The sequence below is a fragment of the Mytilus trossulus genome, chromosome 5 (genome assembly GCF_036588685.1).
Source record: "Mytilus trossulus isolate FHL-02 chromosome 5, PNRI_Mtr1.1.1.hap1, whole genome shotgun sequence".
In the NCBI taxonomy this organism is placed as follows: Eukaryota; Metazoa; Mollusca; class Bivalvia; order Mytilida; family Mytilidae; genus Mytilus; species Mytilus trossulus.
In genome coordinates, this window is record NC_086377.1 from 77,422,222 (window position 1) to 77,446,505 (window position 24,284).

The following is a 24,284-nucleotide window of genomic DNA, read 5'->3' on the forward strand; positions in this document are numbered from 1 at the left end:
TCATGACGTTGTCAGTTTATTTTCAATCTATCAGTTCGACTATCCCTATTGTATCTTTTGTAGTGCTATTTGTCTGTTTGCCTTTTCACTTTTAGCCATGACGTTGTCAGTTTATTTTCTATCTATTGGTTCGACTATCCCTATTGTATCTTTTGTAGTGCTATTTGTCTGTTTGCCCTATCATTTTTAGCCATGACGTTGTCAGTTTATTTTCAATCTATCAGTTCGACTATCCCTATTGTATCTTTTGTAGTGTTTTTTTGTCTGTTTGCCTTTTCATTTTTAGCCATGACGTTGTGAGTTTATTTTCATTCTATTGGTTCGACTATCCCTTTTATATCTTTTGTAGTGTTATTTGCCTGTTTGCCCTATCATTTTTAGCCATGACGTTGTCAGTTTATTTTCGATCTATTGGTTCGACTATCCCTATTGTATCTTTTGTAGTGTTTTTTGTCTGTTTGCCTTTCCATTTTTAGCCATGACGTTGTCAGTTTATTTTCAATCTATTGGTTCGACTATCCCTATTGTTTCTTGTATCTCTTGTACTGTTATTTGCCTGTTTGTCTTTTCATTTTTAGTCATGACGTTGTCAGTTTATTTTCAATCTATTGGTTCGACTATCCCTATTGTATCTTTTGTAGTGTTATTTGCCTGTTTGCCTTTTGATTTTTAGCCATGACGTTGTCAGCTTATTTTCAATCTATTGGTTCGACTATCCCTATTGTATCTTTTGTAGTGTTATGTGCCTGTTTGCCTTTTAATTTTTAGCCATGACGTTGTCAGTTTATTTTCAATCTATTGGTTCGACTATCCCTATTGTATCTTTTGTAGTGTTATTTGCCTGTTTGCCCTATCATTTTTAGCCATGACGTTGTCAGTTTATTTTCCATCTATTGGTTCGACTATCCCTATTGTATCTTTTGTAGTGTTATTTGCCTGTTTGCCTTTTGATTTTTAGCCATGACGTTGTCAGTTTATTTTCAATCTATTGGTTCGACTATCCCTATTGTATCTTTTGTAGTGTTATTTGCCTGTTTGCCTTTTCATTTTTAGCCATGACGTTGTCAGTTTATTTTCAATCTATTGGTTCGACTATCCCTATTGTTTCTTGTATCTCTTGTACTGTTATTTGTCTGTTTGCCTTTTCATTTTTAGTCATGACGTTGTCAGTTTATTTTCAATCTATTGGTTCGACTATCCCTATTGTATCTTTTGTAGTGTTTTTTTGTCTGTTTGCCTTTTCATTTTTAGCCATGACGTTGTGAGTTTATTTTCATTCTATTGGTTCGACTATCATTTTTATATCTTTTGTAGTGTTATTTGCCTGTTTGCCCTATCATTTTTAGCCATGACGTTGTCAGTTTATTTTCGATCTATTGGTTCGACTATCCCTATTGTATCTTTTGTAGTGTTTTTTGTCTGTTTGCCTTTCCATTTTTAGCCATGACGTTGTCAGTTTATTTTCAATCTATTGGTTCGACTATCCCTATTGTTTCTTGTATCTCTTGTACTGTTATTTGCCTGTTTGTCTTTTCATTTTTAGTCATGACGTTGTCAGTTTATTTTCAATCTATTGGTTCGACTATCCCTATTGTATCTTTTGTAGTGTTATTTGCCTGTTTGCCTTTTGGTTTTTAGCCATGACGTTGTCAGCTTATTTTCAATCTATTGGTTCGACTATCCCTATTGTATCTTTTGTAGTGTTATTTGCCTGTTTGCCTTTTGATTTTTAGCCATGACGTTGTCAGTTTATTTTCAATCTATTGGTTCGACTATCCCTATTGTATCTTTTGTAGTGTTATTTGCCTGTTTGCCCTATCATTTTTAGCCATGACGTTGTCAGTTTATTTTCCATCTATTGGTTCGACTATCCCTATTGTATCTTTTGTAGTGTTTTTTGTCTGTTTGCCTTTCCATTTTTAGTCCTGACGTTGTCAGTTTATTTTCAATCTATTGGTTCGACTATCCCTATTGTATCTTTTGTAGTGTTATTTGCCTGTTTGCCTTTTGATTTTTAGCCATGACGTTGTCAGTTTATTTTCAATCTATTGGTTCGACTATCCCTATTGTATCTTTTGTAGTGTTATTTGCCTGTTTGCCTTTTCATTTTTAGCCATGACGTTGTCAGTTTATTTTCAATCTATTGGTTCGACTATCCCTATTGTTTCTTGTATCTCTTGTACTGTTATTTGTCTGTTTGCCTTTTCATTTTTAGTCATGACGTTGTCAGTTTATTTTCAATCTATTGGTTCGACTATCCCTGTTGTATCTTTTGTAGTGTTATTTGCCTGTTTGTCTTTTCATTTTAAGCCATGACGTTGTCAGTTTATTCTCAATCTATTAGTTCGACTATCCCTATTGTATCTTTTGTAGTGTTGTTTGTCTGTTTGCCTTTTCATTTTTAGCCATAACGTTGTGAGTTTATTTTCATTCTATTGGTTCGACTATCCCTATTATATCTTTTGTTGTGTTATTTGTCTTTTTGCCTTTTCATTTTTAGCCATGACGTTGTCAATTTATTTTCAATCTATTGGTTCGACTATCCCTATCGTATCTTTTGTAGTGTTATTTGCCTTTTTGCCTTTTCATTTTTAGCCATGACGTTGTCAATTTATTTTCAATCTATTGGTTCGACTATCCCTATCGTATCTTTTGTAGTGTTATTTGCCTTTTTGCCTTTTCATTTTTAGCCATGACGTTGTCAGTTTATTTTTAATCTATTGGTTCGACTATCCCTATTGTATCTTTTGTAGTGTTATTTGCCTGTTTGCCTTTTCATTTTTAGCCATGACGTTGTCAGTTTATTTTTGATTTATTGGTTCGACTATCCCTATTGTTTCTTGTATCTTTTGTAGTGTTATTTGCCTGTTTGCCTTTTCATTTTTAGCCATGACATTGTCAGTTTATTTTTAATCTATTGGTTCGACTATCCCTATTGTTTCTTGTATCTTTTGTACTGTTATTTGTCTGTTGGACTTTTCATTTTTAGCCATGACGTTGTCAGTTTTTTTTTCAAAATATTGGTTCGACTATCCCTATTGTATCTTTTGTAGTATTATTTGCCTGTTTGCCTTTTCATTTTTAGCCATGACGTTATCAGTTTATTTTCACTATCCCTATTGTATCTTTCGTCCGACTTTTAATAAGAGTTAAGATATCGTTATCAAAAGTCGAATGACTGCAAGTAATATGTGTACTCAAAATATGTTATTAATTAAACACAAAAATACTTGACTCAATGGAAAATTCAAGGCCTTAAGCAAATGACAATATTAAATGATAAAACACATCCAACGAACTGGCAAAGTCATGACTTGGTACAGACATTTTCAAAATCAACTTGATAGCGATAAACCTATCACCTGACAGTCTCATAAAGTTTCATTAAATTAACAAAACAGACATTATGATAGTAAAAATAGGCGAACAACAGTCATCAATGCGGCACAATCTCAATTAGAAAAAAAACACACAAATATTTAACAAAAATAAACAAAAGCGTCTACCAAATTCAACAAATCAAACAAAAATCAAGAAAATACTGAACTCTGAGGAAAATTCAATCGGAAAGTTTCCAATCACATGGCAAAATCAAATGACAAAACACATAAAAAACGAATGGACAATAACCGCAATTATTGCTTACTTATATTAGTTTTTATATATCAATTCATAAGGGATTGAAATTTTAGAAGTCCTGTGACTTAATGGTAAGGGTCACATGAACTCTATTGTAGACAAAAACAGCGCTTAAACAAAAATTGCAATACAAAATGCCATCGTAAATTTCTTTGGAATGTAGACATCATGGATATAAAATAATAAATATTTGTTTCTAATAATTTAAGTTTTGTTTTTCAAATATTGATAATCTTAAAAAAAACTGTTTATTTTTTTGAAATTCTTATTTTTCAAACTGGTCAGTATCTACAAGCTATTTCTGTTAAATTCAGTATGGTCAACCGCTGGATATTGTTGTTATATTTTCAGACTTAACAGTACCTGGATACTTCTGTAATTTTCAGACTTGTCAATAACTGAATATTTGTTATTTTTCAGACTTGTCAGTAATTGACTATTTGTTATAATTCAGACTTGTCAGTAACTGACTATTTGTTATAATTCAGACTTGCCAGTAACTGACTATATGTTATAATTCAGACTTGTCAGTAATTGAATGTTTGTTATAATTCAGACTTGTCAGTAACTGACTATTTGTTATAATTCAGACTTGTCAGTAACTGACTATTTGTTATAATTCAGACTTGGGAATAACTGACTATATGTTATAATTCAGACTTGTCAGTAACTGAATGTTTGTTATAATTCAGACTTGTCAGTAACTGACTATTTGTTATAATTCAGACTTGTCAGTAACTGACTATTTGTTATAATTCAGACTTGTCAATAACTGACTATATGTTATAATTCAGACTTGTCAGTAACTGAATGTTTGTTATAATTCAGACTTGTCAATAACTGACTATTTGTTATAATTCAGAGTTGTCAGTAACTGAATGTTTGTTATAATTGAGACTTGTCAGTAACTGACTATTTGTTATAATTCAGACTTGTCAATAACTGACTATATGTGTTATAATTCAGACTTGTCAGTAACTGAATTTTTGTTATTTTTCTATCTTGACAGGTACTGACTATTTGTTATATTTTAGACTTGTCAGTACTTCAATATGGCCCACGGTGTTGGACGTCGTATCTAAGTGAGTTCACCTGCCTCAATAACAAAGTGCTGCGAGACAGATAATTGTAACAGTAAATATTTTACATTTTTCATGTTACATATATTTTACATTTTACGTGTTATTTGCATTTTACATGTTATATAATTGTGTAATAGATGTGCCTTGATGTGCCTAGGTTAATTCCCCTTAATTTGGACAGATTAATTATTTAGTATAATAAATTGTTATGTTATTGTTCATAAACCATCTTTACCAGGATCATACACACCTATACAGGTAAATTTCACTGCCCTTAATCCCAGACGGCTTATATTACAGGAGCTGTGGTGGTATTCATTGTTATTTTGTTTTTGTCCTGAACATTCATGAAACATTTGCCACAGTACGTTTAGTAATTAACAATCAATCATTCAATCAATCAACATTGTGTCATTTCAACGCAAAGAATATTGATTACTTTGCGTTGAAATGACACAATTTTGATTGATTGATTGATTAAATATGTAAAACTGAAGTTAATAAGTAATTTGGTCAATATGTTAAGAATGTTGGACATTGAAATTATTGCTTCAAATGGTGTCTAACTGGTATTATATCAGTACGCTCACCTTATGAAAATGAAAAAAACTAGCCAGCTAGACACTCATTCTTTTATGAACTGTTCTAAAAATGTTACCTTGATTTCACAACTTTCGACACGAAGCTTTTTTTTAATGATAAAACATATTGATGATTTAGCTTTATGATTAACAGCTATGTTTTAACTTATCTTGAAATACTAGTTAATATATCAAACACATTCTGCATTTGTATGCGCTTGTCCTAGGTCAGTAACCTATTATTCCACAGATGTGGTTTGTTGGTTTGGTTCATATGTGTGTCTCTGTAATAAGACATCGGTCGTCCTGTATGAATGGTTTTACGCTAGAATTTATAGTTTGCTGATTGGTGTGCGCCGCGGCTTCGTACTTTGACCTATTGTTAACTTTTATTACATTGGGACTCGAATGGAGAGTTTTCAAACCGCATCTTCTTGTTTATATTTATTGTTTACCATTGACTTTTTTGTCAATTTAATTAGTAAATTATAGTTTGAGTAGTTCATTACACTTTTCTAATATGCGAATTTTTCACATATTCAATATTTATCCCATTGACCGCAAATGGTGAATACAAAAATGAGTTAACACATATCGTTCAAAGCATCAGATACCACACTATCGACAACTGCATGAATCTTTTCTATCAATCCTGAAAAATTTAAAAGAAATTCCGTCAAAAAATCATTTGTAAAACGTGTTTGCATCCGATACTGAGATAACATAATGTACCTAATTAGAGCAACAATCGTTTACCTTAATATGAAGAATAACTTAGTTGTGTTCGCTTTATCCAGATGATGTGTTGTATGTATTATTATTCATTTTAATTTTGAATTGATGATGCAGACTTGGTTTAAGTATTTGTTTGATTTTTCCGGATGTTGTCATATTTTGTATGCATCTAAATGATGTTGAACTACAGTTAAATCGTATACATAATATACATGTCTGAAGCATATTTACGTCGAAAGATACAATACAATAATTCAAAATATGTGAAATGGATCAACAAGGTATAAAACACAAGTCGTAAATATCGATTTGTTTTCACTTTGACATTTTTAAGTTTAAATATATTTAATAGCTGTTTAAGAACATTTGTTTCCATTAGGAGGTAATGTAATGGACACTTTCTACGCAAAACGTCACAAAAAGGACAAGCACATCATGCATACAAATGGTTAGGTGTTCTAAATTCGGGGTTGATATATTTGGTTTTGTATACTTGCATTCCTATTTTTCTTTTCTGTATAAAAGCAAGCATTTTTCTAATAGTTTTGGAAAAGTATTATATCATCTGACGAGATTTGTTAATTAAAAGTTGTAGTTTATCTACTTTTATTAACATGGAAATGTAAACAGGATAAACTTTTGTATTCATGTTTTCCGATTGTAATCGTCAATAGCCGAGAACAAAGGGGAACGTTTTTTTTATGGCTTCAAAGCATTGGTTTTACTGTTTCGTGTAGTAATATTTTACTGTTGTACTCTTTTCCATCGATTTCTATTTGAGCGTGGTGCTATTTGTCTTTCAAGATTTAGGATTTGTTCCTGTACTTCAGACATGAACCAGGTGCTCCGCAGGGCGCAGCTTTATACGACCGCAGAGGTCGAACCCTGAACAGTTTGGGCAAGTATGGACAAAACATTCAAGCGTGATACAGCTCTGAATTTGGATTGTGATCAAATTTTTGACAATACATGTTTTTTTTTTACACAAAACAAATGTCAAGATTTTACAAATCAATTAAAGATTTCTTCTTCAAACTTTTTAAATCTAAAATTAAATAGTTGACACATCATAGGTTTCTGACACAGAATGAATGTGGTCTAATGAACTTAAAAGGTTTCTTTTGCCTTTGAGCAATTCACTATGCTGTTGAATATTAATCCTCTCAAAAAAATGTTTGAAGAAATTTTCTTTTTATTTATGAAATCTGAAATGAGAAAAATTTAAACCCCCCCCCCTTTTTTTTCACATCCCCGTTTCCCTTTTTCCAAAACTGATATCAATTCAAATTTCTAATGGAGTTTGCAACAATAACTACTCTTTTAAATACATCATAAAATGTTAAAATGTAAAATAAAGTGCTTGTTATCACTGAATTGGTAGTAAAAGTGAATATACATTGTTTATTGTATAACACAATAAAAAAACTTCATCAGAAACATTTTATATTGGCAAATTTCCAGTGAAGTTGTTTACATAAAGTTATTGGCAAATAAAAATAGAAAATGACATCATAGTCATGTCTGGCAAATGTCCAACATACACTATCTAAAAACATTTTATATAAGATAAGGAAAAAAAGCTTCATCAGCAACATTTTATATTGGCTAATTTCCAATGAAGTTATTTACATAAAGTTATTGGCAAATAAAAATAGAAAATGACATCATAGTCATGTCTGGCAAATTTCCAACATGTATTATCATCAACTATTCTATACAAAGAAAGATAACTCCAATTGAAAATTAATTGCTATTGCACAATATTGTGCAATTAGATATTTCTTGCTATTGTGCAATACTGTGCAATTGAAAATTTCTTGCTATTGCACAATACTTGATATGGAATCCTGATTTGGACCAACTTGAAAACTGGGCCCATAATCAAAAATCAAAGTACATATTTAGATAAAGCATATCAAATAAGCCCAAGAATTTAATTTTTGTTGAAATCAAACTTAGTTTAATTTTGGACCCTTTGGACCTTAATGTAGACCAATTTGAAAACTGGACCAAAAATTAAGAATCTACATACACAGTTAGATTTGGCATATCAAAGAACCCATTTATTCAATTTTTGATGAAATCAAACAAAGTTTAATTTTGGACCCCCATTTGGACCAACTTGAAAACTAGGCCAATAATTAAAAATCTAAGTACATCTTTAAATTCAGCATATCAAAGAACCCCAAGGATTCAATTTTTGTTAAAATCAAACTAAGTTTAATTTTGGACCCTTTGGACCTTAATGTAGACCAATTTGAAAACAGGACAAAAAATTAAGAATCTACATACATAGTTAGATTCGGCATATCAAAGAACCCCAATTATTCAATTTTTGATGAAATCACACAAAGTTCAATTTTGGACGCTTTGGGCCCCTTATTCCTAAACTGTTAGGACCAAAACTCCCAAAATCAAACCAAACCTTCCTTTTATGGTCATAAACCTTGTGTTTAAATTTCATAGATTTCTATTTACTTATACTAAAGTTATTGTGCGAAAACCAAGAAAAATGCTTATTTGGGCCCCTTTTTGGCCCCTAATTCATAAACTGTTGTGACCTCAACTCCAAAAATCCATCCCAACCTTCCTTTTGTGGTCATAAACCTTGTGTTAAAATTTCATTGATTTCTATTTACTTATACTAAACATATTGTGCGAAAACCAAGAATAATGCTTATTTGGGCCCTTTTTTGGCCCTTAACTCCTAAACTGTTGGAACCAAAACTCCCAAAATCAATCCCAACCTTCCTTTTGTGGTCATAAACCTTGTGTCAAAATTTTATAGATTTCTATTCACTTAAACTAAAGTTATAGTGCGAAAACCAAGAAAATGCTTATTTGGGCCCTTTTTGGCCCCTAATTCCTAAAATGTTGGGACCAAAACTTCCAAAATCAATCCCAACCTTCCTTTTGTGGTCATAAACCTTGTGTTAAAATTTCATAGATTTCTATTCACTTTTACTAAAGTTAGAGTGCGAAAACTAAAAGTATTTCGGACGACGACGACGACGACGACGACGCCAACGTGATAGCAATATAAGACGAAAAAATTTTCAAATTTTGCGCTCGTATAAAAAGATATCACTTAAGTTACCTGCTTTCATTCGTTCTTTTATGTCTTCAAAACTCCTTGTCTCTAATTCCATTTTCCTGATTTCGTCTAATCGTTTTACGTAGGATTCACCTGCTGGATTGTTACGCTGATCAAATCTAGTTAGCATATCATGAACTATAGTGATTAGTGTTTGGTATCGTGTGTCATCTAATGCAAAGACAGAAGAATGCTGCATTTCATTTCTGATCACACGTATCCGTTGAATGTCGTCACCAATAGCATCTTCATTGGTAGAAATCTGGTCAACCTCTTCTATTTTCCTAAAGCCTTTACTTGGAGAGTTTATTTTTAAAGCACAATATTTCTTACACATTTCTGTTATGTCCAACTTTTTACGATCAAGTATTTCTCCAGTCTTTGTATCTAAGAATAAGCGATCGTATAAAACGCCTGATAATACCTCTAGAACTATCTTTGACATTCTGACGTAATTCTGTTCCTCACTACTTAATCTACCGGGAGCCTATAATATCAATGAAATATGTAATGATACAAACTAATGCTATATAATTGCCATCTATTAACAGGTAGGTAGCCTTACAAATAGTCAAGGCAGTAAATACACCGGGACAGTGAAAAAGGATAGAACACAGAATTAATGATAGACAGAAAATTCAATGTGACGTCAGAATATTCAAAATTACGTCAAATTTATTTGAATAATTAAAAAAAAAAAAAAAGATATACATATATATATCATTGCAAGCATGCGAGATTTGTACAAAGCACAATGTTCTTAAAGATATACTAGAAGTATTTCCATTCAACAATAATTTTACAGTGGAGCATTTTTATTAAATGAGCTAGCTACGTAGTATGTTGTTCGACAAAGATAGATATTTAGGGGCTATTCAAAATGCTATGATATTCAACGCAACCAAGTAAACATGGCGTTCTTTTCAATTGATTGAAGATGCATTATTACATATATTTCATTACCTTGAACATACATAAAACAACTTAGAATATAATAGCAACATACCGGTCAGGAACAATTCTTTATTTGTCATATAGCATAGTATGATACGATCATAAACAAGTGAAATAGGATGGATAATTTGCTTAAAAATCGCATTAATATTTTCGCTATACAGCGTTAATTCTGTAGACGATCACATTAATTTTAGGAAAGTTTATTTATAATTTCAAACATTTAAATAGATATAACTCAACTGTTACTTTCGCTTTTCGTGATATTTTTCGTGTCATGTTGTTTTTCAACCCGGAACAGAAATATGAATCGATGAAGACCCTAGGGTAATCTGTATTTTTTTCGCAAATTGTATTTTGATCTATGAAAAGCTATATTCATACATTTACAATGCAATCTTTATTTTATATGAAGGTCCCACAAAAATGTAAAAAGTGTGTATGTTTTTTAGCTTCTCTCATGCGATACTTTTTTGGTCACTTTTTATGTGTTGTGTCTGCATATGAATTATAACCCTCAATAGTGAATGAAGAGGTTGAACAAATCCTTCTGAACAAACAGAAAAAGAAGACACATAAGAACCTAACAAGACTTTTTAATATTCAAGTTTATTAATGAAAACTCTGTCTCTGATCGGAATACGGTTAGGTGAGCTTTAAATTATAAGTTATAGTGTGGATTACGCAAATGTTTGAAGTTGGTCGGGTTTTTCGTACATTTCCTGTAAAACAAAAGTTTTGTTGTTTTCCTCTTATAGTTAATGTGTTTACCTCAGTTTTAGTTTGTAACACGGATCTGTTTTCTCTCAATAGATCTATGACTTTTGAACAGTGGTATATATAACATTTAGTCCTGGTATCTATGATGATTTTATTTACAACCACTGCCGGTAGAGATTTACTTCCCCGAGGGTATCACAAGCCCAGTAGTCACCACTTTCTGTGCTGACATGAATTATCATTGATATTGTTACATTTATAAATTAACTGTTTACAAAATTTTGAATTTTTTGAAATACTAAGGCTTTTCTACCTCAGGAATATATTACCTTAGCTGTATTTGGCAACACTTTTAGGAATTTGGGATCTCAATGCTTTTCAACTTCGTACTTTATTTGGCTTTTTTTTAAAACTTTTTTGGATTCGAGCTTCACTGATGAGTCTTTTGTAGACAAAACATGCGTCTGCCGTATATATAAAATTTAGTCCTGGTATCTATGATGAGTTTATATACTACTGTTGCCTTTATTTGACACATTTAAAAAAACCTTAGTCATATTTGACACAACTTTTTGGAATTTTGGATCCTAAATGCTCTTCAACATTGTACAGTCGAGCATATAAATTGCGAATGGATTCAATACTTTTATCTTTATCACAACCAGTCCACAATGATACTGACATTAGCAACGAGTACACATTAAAGGAATAAATATACAAATTACCAATAATTGGATTTCATCATGTCACAAATATATGCCCACTAAATGAAAATAATCTAAAGCAAATAGAAACATTACCTTAGATTTCTCACCAGACCAATAGTCTTTATATTTATGAACAATCCTATGTTCTTCGCAATAATAATTTTCCCCATCATTTACTTGATCAAATTCAAGGAATCCTGTGTCAGAGGAGAAACTGGTGGTCTCACACTTCCATTTTTTCTTGAAAGATACCGTTTTCAACTTGTATCGCGTGTTGACAATTCTATTGATTTCTCTTTCCACAACTTTTAAAACAGCTTGGTTAACCTCTGTATCTACTTCATTCCATTGCCATACTTGCAGCTGAATCATATGGCTACTCTTTGCTAATACAAATTTTGCACAGCCAGTTCTGTCAATATTGAATACACAACAATCCTTGAAGAGACCTATCTCGCCATTTACCACAGCTAGAGGATATTCTCGTAGACAAGAGACAATCAGATTGCTGATTAGATACGGCGGTAAAAAACTAAAGACAAAACACAAACATGTAGATTTGCTAGCATTTGGAACGTTAAACAATACATCAATATCATTAATTTTTAATGTTTGAAGCATGCATGGAACATAAAAAAAACTATGCTCCCTTTGTACATTTCCACTTTCCGTCAGTAGCAATGGATAGATGATAATGTCAAACTTTTCAATTACTTCCAGTATATGCTCTTTATGAATTCTCATGTCTGCTGATTGTTTCTTGAATATTTCTTCCAATAGCTTAGGATCCATCTTTCCTGTTTTCTTGAAGTTGTCCCATTGTAAGTGTGGTAATTTAAATTGAAACTGCTGGGCTGTAACAATGCATTTAAAGGCATTTGCTAACCATTGGGGATCAAGTATGATGTATGACGGAATGTCTTCAAAAAATATCACGTTACCAATTTCATGTTGATACCTGAGAAAGAGATGAAGCTCCATGTTATCAGTTATCGGAAGTGGTATTTTCTCACCTAGTTCTTTTAATCTTTCAAAAGAAATTATTTGTTTTCCGATCGTAAGTTCAGAGTTGATGGCTTTTTCCATCTGAATAAATTTAACAGGATATTCTCGATTCCAATTTGCAGTACTCTTTGCTGTGGCAAATATATCATTCCTCAATTTTTCAAAAGCATCTTCTACATCCTCTGTGTTGGAGATCAGGTGAATTGATCTCAGGTGAAGCTTGGAATCTTTAAATATTTTATCAGTGTAGGATTCGAGACGTTTTCTGCATTGTTCTTCGTCCTTTCGCAAAAACAAAAACAGTGATATTGTATTATTTTATTATCATTTAACTTAAACAGTCTTAGATACATGATTTCTTATAAGATGTTTTTGGCTGTCAGAAACTATTACTATTCTCATATCTTGACAGTAAAGAACACTAGTGATTAACAAGTCAATAATAATGCAAATAATTTGACATTTAATATGAAAAAAAAATGTATCAACTCTGTATTAGATATCAGAGTGTGTGAGAGTATTTTTAATCTATGCTCATTTTACTTATATGTTGAAACCACAACGTCATTTGTTTCTCAGACCACTTATGACGTCTTTTACTAAATCCAATAGATGTGAACTGATTGATACTTTAATCGGCGAGAACATGATCTATTCAATAGTTGTAACTGACTTTGAACTAACTTTCAGTAGCTGCAGATCAGTGCTTTGAGTCTTTTGTTTTTATGCTGATTGGTTTGTGCTTCGTACCGATTCAATGGGGAGGGTTGCATGTTCACAAACATGCTTAACCCCACAACATTCTTAATGTGTCTATGTGTCTGTCCGACGCCAGTAGCCTGTAATTCAGTGGCTGTCGTTGATTCAAGCATGTCTGTCAATTAGTATTTAATAAATTGTATCGCTATAAATAAGGCCATAAGTTTTTCTGTTGTTTCAAATTTTTCATTTCGCGCACTATACGGTGTGTATTATTCTCGTTGTTGTACGGTTACCTACATTGTATGAGTGCTTATCATTTTTATCTGGTATTTTATTTATTAGAAACAAATACGTTCATGTATATTTTATGTGTAGTCAGTCTTAAAAAAAAATACAATAACATTTAAGGAATGATATCTTTTAAGATCATACAAACACATTCATTTAACGACAAACTCAATGGTCCTACACAAATTTTTGAAAAGCACACCAAAAATAATCAGTCAATGTTTAGTCCAGTTAGTTATTTGTAAATATGAGAAATTAAATAATGTATTGATAGGTTTAACATTAGCCGAAACTATAGACATTATTTTTTCGTTAGCAATACAATTGCAGGTTAAAAATAGATTTATTGAAAGATGACCGTTTTCGAGCTTCCATCAAATCAGCGGCGGTCGATATATCTGAGAAATGTCTTCAATGATAAATGAACATAGCTTATATGTTAATAGTTTTCTTTTATCAAAGAAAATCCCAGTACTTCTAGCATCATCTCATTCACACTTCACTCAAAAAATGTCCGTGAGATGTAAAATCATCAATTAGAAATTTAAAGATCAAGCACAACTTTAAAAACAAAAACGACAATCAGCATTGACTAGCATGACCGTCAAGACAGAAAAAGATATACATTGTTATCAAAATGACAAAGGTACATATTCGTACAGTAAAATGAAATAGATATTATACAATCTAGACTGAAATAATTTCCATAGTTTCTACTTAAACTGCGCTATAACGTAACATTGAATCAGCGATTCATAAAAAAAACGTTAGATGTGTTAGACATCGTGGCAAACTTGATCTAATCGTATCTTATAGATCCAATACATTGGTGAAGTATTTCCAATGTCCATAGTCTAAACTTAACTAGAATACCGTTTCTATACGAACACAAGTTAACATTACCTAAATATTTTCAAAGGCGCAAATTCAGTCGTCAAGTTTTTATAAACAGAGACTAAATTAAAATGTCTACTCCATTGTTACTTTGATATAAATACCTGAAATTTGTCCTTGTGTGTACCAATTGCAATAACTGGTGGATCTAGAAGGTTTTGAACTCCTTCGAGCAATACAGCTTCAGTTTTATCGTTTATGCTTCCATAACAATGTATTGTATCCATCCAGAAATTGAATGTGCCTGTGATTAAAGACAAATTAATATTTAAATATTTCGGTAGATGACTGCACTTGAAATGTGTCTTAAGAATACAATTACTTCTTTCAATAAAAAAATATATAATGATTTATCCTGCAGACCGTTATAATATTGCAAGTAAAAAATATAACTATCTAAATCAGTCTTTAAAAAGAGGCGAAAGTTACACACGGGCGAATCAACATTCATCAGTCAAAAGGAAAGCGATAACGATCGGGCAAATAAAAAACCCAAAGAATAGACAAACAAAAGAAAGCGATAACGAATGGGCAGATAAAAAACCCCAAAGAATAGACAACAAAAGAAAGCGATAACGATCGGGCAGATAAAAAACCCAAAGAATAGACAACAAAAGAAAGCAATAACGATCGGGCAGATAAAAAACCCAAAGAATAGACAACAAAAGAAAGCAATAACGATCGGGGAGATAAAAAAAAAACAAAGAATAGACAACAAAAGAAAGCGATAACGATCGGGCAAATAAAAAACCCAAAGAATAGACAACAAAAGAAAGCGATAACGATCGGGCAAATAAAAAAAAACCAAAGAATAGACAACAAAAGAAAGCAATAACGATCGAGGAGATAAAAAAACTAGAGGCTCTAAAGAGCCTGTGTCGCTCACCTTGGTCTTGTGCATATTAAATAATGGACACGGATAAATTCATGACATAATTGTGTTTTGGTGATAGTGATGTGTTTGTAGATCTTACTTTACTGAACATTCTTGTTGCTACAAATACCTCTGTCTATAATGAACTTGGCCCAGTAATTACAGTGGAAAATATTTTCTACACATTTACAAAAATTTATGACAAATGTTAAAAATTAGCTATAAAGGGCAATAACTCCTTAAGGGGTCAATTGACTATTTTGGTCATGTAAACTTATTTGTAGATCTTATTTTGCTGAACGTTATTGCTGTATACAGTTTATCTCTATCTATAATAATATTCAAGATAATGACAAAAAACGGCAAAATTTCCTTAAAATTACCAATTCAGGACAGTAACCTAACAACGGGTTGTCCGATCCATGTGAAAACATCAGGGCAGATAGATCTTGACCTGATAAACAATTAAACCCTGTCAGATTTTCTCTTAATGCTTCGGTTTTTGAGTTATAAGCCAAAAACTGCATTTTACCCCTATGTTCTATTATTAGCCGTAGCACTTTTTGGTTGATTGGCCAGGTCACACCACACATTTTTAAAACAAATTACCCCAATGACGATTGTGGCAAAGCTTAGTTTAATTTGGCCCAGTAGTTTCAGAGAAGAAGATTTTTGTAAAAGATAACTAAGATTTACCAAAAAATGGTTAAAAATTGACTATAAAGGGCAATAACTCCTTCAGAGGTCAACTGACCATTTTGGTCATGCTGACTTATTTGTAAATCTTACTTTGCTGAACATTATTGCTGTTTACCGCTTATCTCTATCTATAATAATATTCAAGATAATAACCAAAAACAGCAAAATTTCTTAAAATTACCTATTCAGGGGCAGCAACCCAACAACAGGTTGTCCGATTCATCTGCAAATTTCAGGATAGGTAGATCTTGACCTGATAAACACTTTTACCGCTATCAGATTTGCTCTAAATGCTTTTGGTTTTTGAGTTATAAGCCAAAAACTGCATTTTACCCCTATGTTCTATTTTTAGCCATGGCGGCCATCTTGGTTGGTTGGCCGGGTCACGCCACACATTTTTTAAACTAGATATCCCAAAGATGATTGTGGCCAAGTTTGGATTAATTTGGCCCAGTAGTTTCAGAGGAGAAGATTTTTGTAAAAGATTACTAAGATTTACGAAAAATGGTTAAAAATTGACTATAAAGGTCAATAACTCCTAAAGGGGTCAACTGACCATTTTGGTCATGTTGACTTATTTGTAAATCTTACTTTGCTGAACATTATTGCTGTTTACAGTTTATCTCTATCTATAATAATATTCAAGATAATAGCCAAAAACAGCAAAAATTCCCTAAAATTACCAGTTCAGGGGCAGCAACCCAATAACGGGTTGTCGGATTCATCTGAAAATTTGAGGGCAGATAGATCTTGACCTGATAAACAATTTTACCCCATGTCAGATTTGCTCTAAATACTTTGTTTTTGAGTTATAAGCCAAAAACTGCATTTTACCCCTATGTTCTATTTTTAGCCATGGCGGCCATCTTGGTTGGTTGGCCGGGTCACGCCACACATTTTTTAAACTAGATACCCCAATGATGATTGTGGCCAAGTTTGGTTTAATTTGGCCCAGTAGTTTCAGAGGAGAAGATTTTTGTAAAAGTTAACGACGACGGACGACGACGGACGACGGACGACGGACGACGACGGACGCCGGACGCCAAGTGATGGGAAAAGCTCACTTGGCCCTTCGGGCCAGGTGAGCTAAAAAAACAAAGAATAGACAAACAAAAGTATGCACAACATTATATAGAACACAATCGAGACAACAAAATGAGCCTTGCATAAATCAGAGTTGAATCGAGGTGCTCAAGAAGGGTACGCAGATCCTATATCACATTCCGCACCCGTCTTATTGTTTGTGGTAAGTACAAATTCGGCGATGAGTCTCACTTGTACGTCAGAGTCGACGTAAATAGAACGATATTGATTACAAATGGAACATGCCTAGGGTAATCTGGTAATAAAGCCAATTTAATGATGGAGTCCATATATTTTCCATGTACAGAAAGCAAAATGCTATACATTAATAAAACACATTGCGAGGCGCAGCTTGATAGGAGCGGAGAGGTCGAACCCTAAACAGTTTGGGCGAAAATCGACACTTCATTCATGCAAGCTTGATACAGATCAGAATTTGGATTCTGATAAAATATTTGACACATATATAAAGCTTTCTAAAAATCATTTTTTACAAAATTATAAACAAACCTACCATGAAGTTCTGCATAGTTAGATTAAGCATATAAAAAAACACCATTGAATTCAAATGTTGTTAAAGTCAAACTAAATTTAATTTAGACCCATAGGTCCTCAATGTGGATCAATTTAAACACGGGGCCAAAAATCAAAAATCTAAAGATACGGTTACATTCAGCATAATCATTGATAATAAAGAACCCACCGTGTTCTAGACTTTGAATTAAATCCCATTGAATATGGTCAAGAAATGAACAATTGATACATTTGTATTAGAAAAGTTTTGTTTTTGTTCCGTTTTTCATAACAGTTCAGACCATTGCCCCAAAAATCAATCCCAACCTTCATTTGTTTATATGAAACCTTGTGGTAACATTTCATCAAGATCCAATCACTAATATGTAAGCTATTGTTTGGAAATCAAATGTCTTCGGACAACACAAGATATTTGCGGTCGTATAACAAAGGATGTTTGTATGAGATAAGAAGAAAACAACATTTATGGTGATATCTTTTTTGTGGCACAACTTTTTGGAATTTTGGATCCTCAATGCTCTTCAACTTTGTACTTGTTTGGCTTTATAAATATTTTGATATGAGCGTCACTGATGAGTCTTATGTAGACGAAACGCGCGTCTGGCTTACTAAATTATAATCCTGGTACCTTTGATAACTATTTAAGCAAGATATAAAATAGGTTAGCTACAAGTATATTACACGATTTTACGTGTAAATGAGAGGGGAAAAATATCAAAGGAACATTTATAATCATAAGACGAAAATAAACTGACAAAGACATGACAAAGAACGCCAAAGACTAAAACGACAATAAAAAATATTCAAAACACAACGTAGAGAACTTAATACTGAGCAACAGAAAACCCAACCAAAAACCGGGGGTGATTTCATACACTCACGGAAGATTCTCCTCTACATGTGCACACGTCGTGTTGTTCGTGTATTTAAAAACCTGGTGATAAGTGTAATTCGGTAGGCAAAAAGAGGCAGGATTATAGTAACGACTTTTGGAACATATCCGTCATCATCTTTAAAACAGATATTCAATGATGTTAAACCAACTATTGATGGCGTCTGTAAATTTTTAGAAAGGACAATTTCAACTGCACCTCTTTGACACTTGGCTTGATAGCTTTTTTGTGAGCAGCAACCTTCTTATATAAGGACATCATGATAGGAAATACAAGTCCTAGAATATCGTATCAATTTGGAGATATATACTTCATGGGAAGACACTGCTAGAATGTTGCTACATAGAAAATGAAAGAACAATTGGGAAGTTGAAGTCATCTCTTTTGTCACGAACTTTTGTTTTCATCCGATCCTCATTGTCAATTTCTAGATGCAAGTCAAGATAGTAAATGGCTATATTAAATGAAACACGAAAAGTAGTGTCGTTTAGAGCAAATAATAAAAATCATTTAACAAAAAAGCCATGTATTAAAATTTGCTGTCTTAAATGTTTAGTTTCATTGTTTTTATATGAGCTGAACATCAAGAATAATTCGTATCTATGTTTAATATAATTATATCTTTTAATTTGATAAGGAAGCACAAATTGACTTTACAAACCGTAAGCTACTTTGTCATCTATGTCATGTAAATTTGCTACCACAAGAAAAATTGCTTCTGAATTCAAAAACGTTTGATGTGTGTTGTAATACTCAATGTCACCAGCGAAATCCCACACTGTTAAATTTGCAAAGCCGTCTTCGTCTTGTAAGTCTACAGCAGATCCGATTATGCTTAACAGCTCATCCTTTGCCAGTTTAGACAACGGCGATTCTGTAATCTCCGGATAAGCAAACTGATAATTCATTTTGGCACGTTTGGGTTGAGGTTCATCGTCATGTTCAATATTTTTGGTGATTGTGCCCTTATTATCATCTGTTGATATCTGATCTGATGAAGATATCTCCAATATGTCATGCTTTGGTTTTTCTTTATCTTGATGCAACTCTTTGACAATTGACTGCAATATTCTATTGTTGATACTTGTTTTTTTCACTAATCCTGTATCTACAAAAAAATTATTAAAAAGTGTTCATAGGAGTATAGGAGAAATCTATGGAAGTTAGGATTAAACTTCACCGATTTCATATGTTATACAACAAAGAAACAATAAAGAAAACCACGTCCACCCCTTTCTCAGAAACTAAACACATAAAACAATAATCTGTTAACAGGTCATTATCAAGAAAACAGTAAATTAACAAAAATACCGAACTCTGAGGAAAATTCAACACGGAAAGTCCGTATTCAAATGGCAAAATCAAAGCTCAAACACATTAAACATGTTAAACGAATAAGGGTATCTGCATTTAAAAAATATAGATATCAATAAAATTTTATTTTCATATAAAACCTTTACAGTAACAACTATCGCAGTAATTGAAATAATGAAATTACAGTAGAAATAAAGTATTTGCTAAAGGATTAAATTGCCAAAGGGTTTATACAACACTCAATCCAGACATCCATCTGATTAGACATCCATCTGATTACACATCCATCTGATTACACATCCATCAAATAGACATCCATATGATAAGACATCCATCTGATTAGACATCCATCTGATTAGACATCCATCTGATTAGGCATCCATCTGATTACACATCCATCTGATTACACATCCATCTGATTACACATCCATCTGACTACACATCCATCTGATTAGACATCCATCTGATTACACATCCATCTGATTAGACATCCATTAAATAGACATCCATCAAATAGACATCCATCTGATTAGACATCCATCTGATTACACATCCATCTGATTACACATTCATCTGATTACACATCCATCTGATTACACATCCATCTGATTAGACATCCATCTGATTACACATCCATCTGATTAGACATCCATCTGATTACACATCCATCTGATTAGACATCCATCTGATTACACATCCATCTGATTACACATCCATCTGATTAGACATCCATCTGATTAGACATCCATCTGATTAGGCATCCATCTGATTAGACATCCATCTGATTACACATCCATCTGATTAGACATCCATCTGATTACACATCCATCTGATTACACATCCATCTGATTAGACATCCATCTGATTACACATCCATCTGATTAGACATCCATCTGATTAGACATCCATCTGATTAGACATCCACCTGATTAGACATCCATCTGATTACACATCCATCTGATTAGACATCCATCTGATTACACATCCATCTGATTACACATCCATCTGATTACACATCCATCGGATTAGACATCCATCGGATTAGACATTTTCATTTAGTTTTTTTGAGAACAATTTGACGTTGAAGATCATATAAACGTCATGAAATGCAGGAACTAAAAATTTATTTAAAAAAATCCTAATTACACAGCTTTTTAAGTCTCAAGTATAAAAGAGTACAAATATAAAAAAACAAAACATTTTTACATATAATAAAACGGATGCGAGGATAAGTTTACATAAGCATAGTCATTTTTGCGAAGAAATTTTTTTTGTGATAATGCAGTAGAAATCATTAGTCTGTATTTTAATTTAAATTACATTCAACATGCCTATCTTTAATTCCATTAATTAAATATTGAATATTCATATTAGGTCTGAGACATACGGTTCATACTAGGATCTAGCAAAAATGTGTTTCCAAGAATTGAAAAATAAAAAAAAGAGTAAATACATAAAAACAGCATACACAGAACTTTAAATAAAATTATAATTATGTTTACTATGTTTTAGTTTTTCTATGATAACTTTGCAATAAATAAAACATGTAAAACGAGAGTGAGCAAAAAATCGCATATTTACCTAACACTTTATTCCATTCCCAGTTACTTAGATTTATTCGACATCTCCGCCGATGAATTTCTATACCATTTGTGCTTTTAACGCTTTGTAACTCCTCCCCGAACAATCTTCGTACTAAGGAAGTCTTTCCAACAGATTTTTTTCCAACAATTATTAAATTTATATCCCGTCTTCTTTCTGAACCCGATTCAAGGGCGTTCAGATAAATGGCAATCGACTCATGATCCATCTTTTTTATTTGTTCTGGTATTTTGCTGTCTGAAATGTAAATAAATAAATGTTTATACTAAAACGTCATTAGTAAGAGGTAATACTCGTCTACTGATTTATACATATTATCAATTGATTTATGAATTTCGAACAGTGGTATCCTACTGTTGCCTTTATGATTATGTTGACGTCACATACCTTGTGACAGCAACTAGTAAGAATGATTTTGACATCACATGCCTTGAGAGGAACTAGTAAGAAAGGGATATCCAAAATATATTCAGCACGTTGAGGAAAGAATAAATTAGATGAGAATGATTTTAAAGTTAATGTGATCATGGTGATATGTAATCAATCAATCTTCATCAATAGCCTACGTCACTTTTCCCATCAATTTGTTGGGTTTTTTTTCATCATTTTTCATTATAACATTATAAGCAGATACAGATGGGTGCGGTCCTAACCTTGACAAAAGTTAACTTAGAGTTAACTTGTTGACTGCTTTTTAAGTTAACTTGAGAATTTTTAAGCAGACCAGCAAGTTAACTTCGTCTACGGTGGACCAGACCTACGGTCCGCTTTTTTATGACTGCTGCAGACCTATCGACGGGTCTGTTCTAGACCAGACCTGTGGACAAGTCTGCTTTTGACCAGTCCTGAGGACAGGTCTGCCCCTGACCAGACCTGTGGACAGGTCTGCTTCTGACCAGACCTGTGGACAGGTCTGCTTCTGACCAGACCTGTGGACAGGTCTGCTTTTGACCAGACCTGTGGACAAGTCTGCTATTGACCAGACCTGGGGACATGTCTGCTTATGAAATGTTATCGTTTTTGCGACTTTTCATATCAGACGTGAGCTTTATTAAAATATATGTATAAACAACATTCGCATTGTTCTTCCCAAGAAGGCCTCTGATAGCAAATTTCTTTACTCGCTATACTCTACCACAATTCTTTCTTTTTTTATTTTTATATATTCTTATAAACATAAGTCAATTACATAGAGCTATCATATTTTTTTAATGGGAAGGCGGATAGAAATTAGGGTTATCCAACGCATCGGAAAAACATTCGTATATCCAAGGATTTGTATAGTAATACAAATCCTTGGTATATCATGGGATATCAACATCTTTGTCGACGTTACTTCGTTCCCCGTGTTTTACCTGACCCTTCATAATTTTTAATTTACGCATTTATACATGCATGTATATTTCATTGTTATTCTACTTATTTGGATTGGATTTACTATTCTTTTTCCGCAGAATATTCTAACGAAAATTGTACAGTTGTACAGTGTCCGGATATGTACGATGTGGTAAAACTACCAACAATCTCGCCAAATTCGTCAGATTTGTCGAGAGATTTGTACACATGAATGAAATAGTTGTCACTTGACGTTTAACTACAAACAAAATCAATCAACCGACATAATAGATTAACAGTATACTATAACCAGAAGAGAACCTCAAATACATTTTTATTAAATATCACAAATGAATTCAGTCATGTCAGTGTTGGTACATGTACTTGGATGATGCGGCCTAATAGTTTCGTTTTACACACCCTAGTGACTGTTCAATATTATGAATACAGAGATGAAACGCTGACATTCTCAATGTATGCGGAAAAAAAATTGCATTAATTGTTTTCCTTATTGCTTACATTTGCCGTCCTACTAACATGTTCAAAGGAGTGCCAGGAGAAGACATAATTAGGCACCATCCCAACAGCGGTCATTTATTTTATACATTGAATCCAGACATCAAAAATATGGCTGATTTACTATGCGGATATATATAGATTTTTAAATTAAAGTGCACATATGCAGGTTAGTTTTTGGTCGATGCAGTCAAATAATTTTGTTGTATAAGTCAGCATGAGGTATCAAATTTACTGAAATTTTGTTACGTATCAATATTTTGAATAAAAGGAGGACATGCTGACATCCAAAATTAATGCGAACAAAAATTTGTTGTTATTATATTGCAATATTACTGTCCATTGTATTATACATTGAATCCTGGCATAAAAAATATGGCTTATGTACTATGCGGGTATACATGATATATAGATTTACAAATTAAAGTGCACATACATGTATGGTCAGTTTTGGTCAATGCAGTCAAATCATTTTGTTGTACAAGTCAGCATGAGGTATCAAAACTACTGAAATTTTGTGACGTATCAATATTTTGAATAAAAGGAGGACATGCTGGCACCCTAAACATGCTAAATTTATGCGAACAAACATTTGTTGTTCATGTTGTTATTGTATTGCAATATAGCTGTCCGTTGTATTATACATTGAATCGTGACATAAAAAAATATGGCTGATTTACTATGCTGGCATATAGATTTACAAATTAGAGTGCACATATGGTCAGTTTTGGTCTTGGTCAATGCGGTCAAATTATTTCATTGTACAAGTCAACATGAGGTATCAAAACTATTGAAATTTTGTTACGTATCAATATTTTGAATATAAGGAGAACATGCTGGCACTCAAATTTATGCGAAACAAAAATTTGTTGTTATCAGCTGGTTATTGTATTGCAATATTGCAATCCATTGTATTATACATAAATCCTGACATAAAAAATATGGCTGAATTACTATGCGGGTATATATGGTATATAGATTTACAAATTTAAGTGCACATATGGTCAGTTTTGGTGGAAGCGCTCAAAATATT

General features: G+C 32.6%; 2 protein-coding genes across 2 annotated transcripts; both read right to left on the bottom strand.

Moving 5' to 3' along the window:
* Positions 1-4,918: 4,918 nt before the first annotated feature.
* LOC134719174 (uncharacterized) lies at positions 4,919-9,677 on the bottom strand. Its single transcript, XM_063582148.1, has 2 exons — positions 9,135-9,677; positions 4,919-5,954 (listed from the first exon to the last, which is right to left on the bottom strand). The coding sequence occupies exons 1-2, from the start codon at positions 9,574-9,576 to the stop codon at positions 5,887-5,889; spliced, it is 510 nt and encodes a 169-aa protein (XP_063438218.1). The 5' UTR covers positions 9,577-9,677; the 3' UTR covers positions 4,919-5,886.
* Positions 9,678-11,519: 1,842 nt separating this feature from the next.
* On the bottom strand, positions 11,520-21,633 carry LOC134719175 (uncharacterized). The gene is made up of 4 exons (XM_063582149.1): positions 21,380-21,633; positions 19,146-19,592; positions 14,506-14,645; positions 11,520-12,799 (listed from the first exon to the last, which is right to left on the bottom strand). Exons 1-4 carry the CDS (start codon positions 21,606-21,608, stop codon positions 11,552-11,554), a joined length of 2,064 nt encoding a protein of 687 aa, XP_063438219.1. The 5' UTR covers positions 21,609-21,633; the 3' UTR covers positions 11,520-11,551.
* Positions 21,634-24,284: the final 2,651 nt, after the last annotated feature.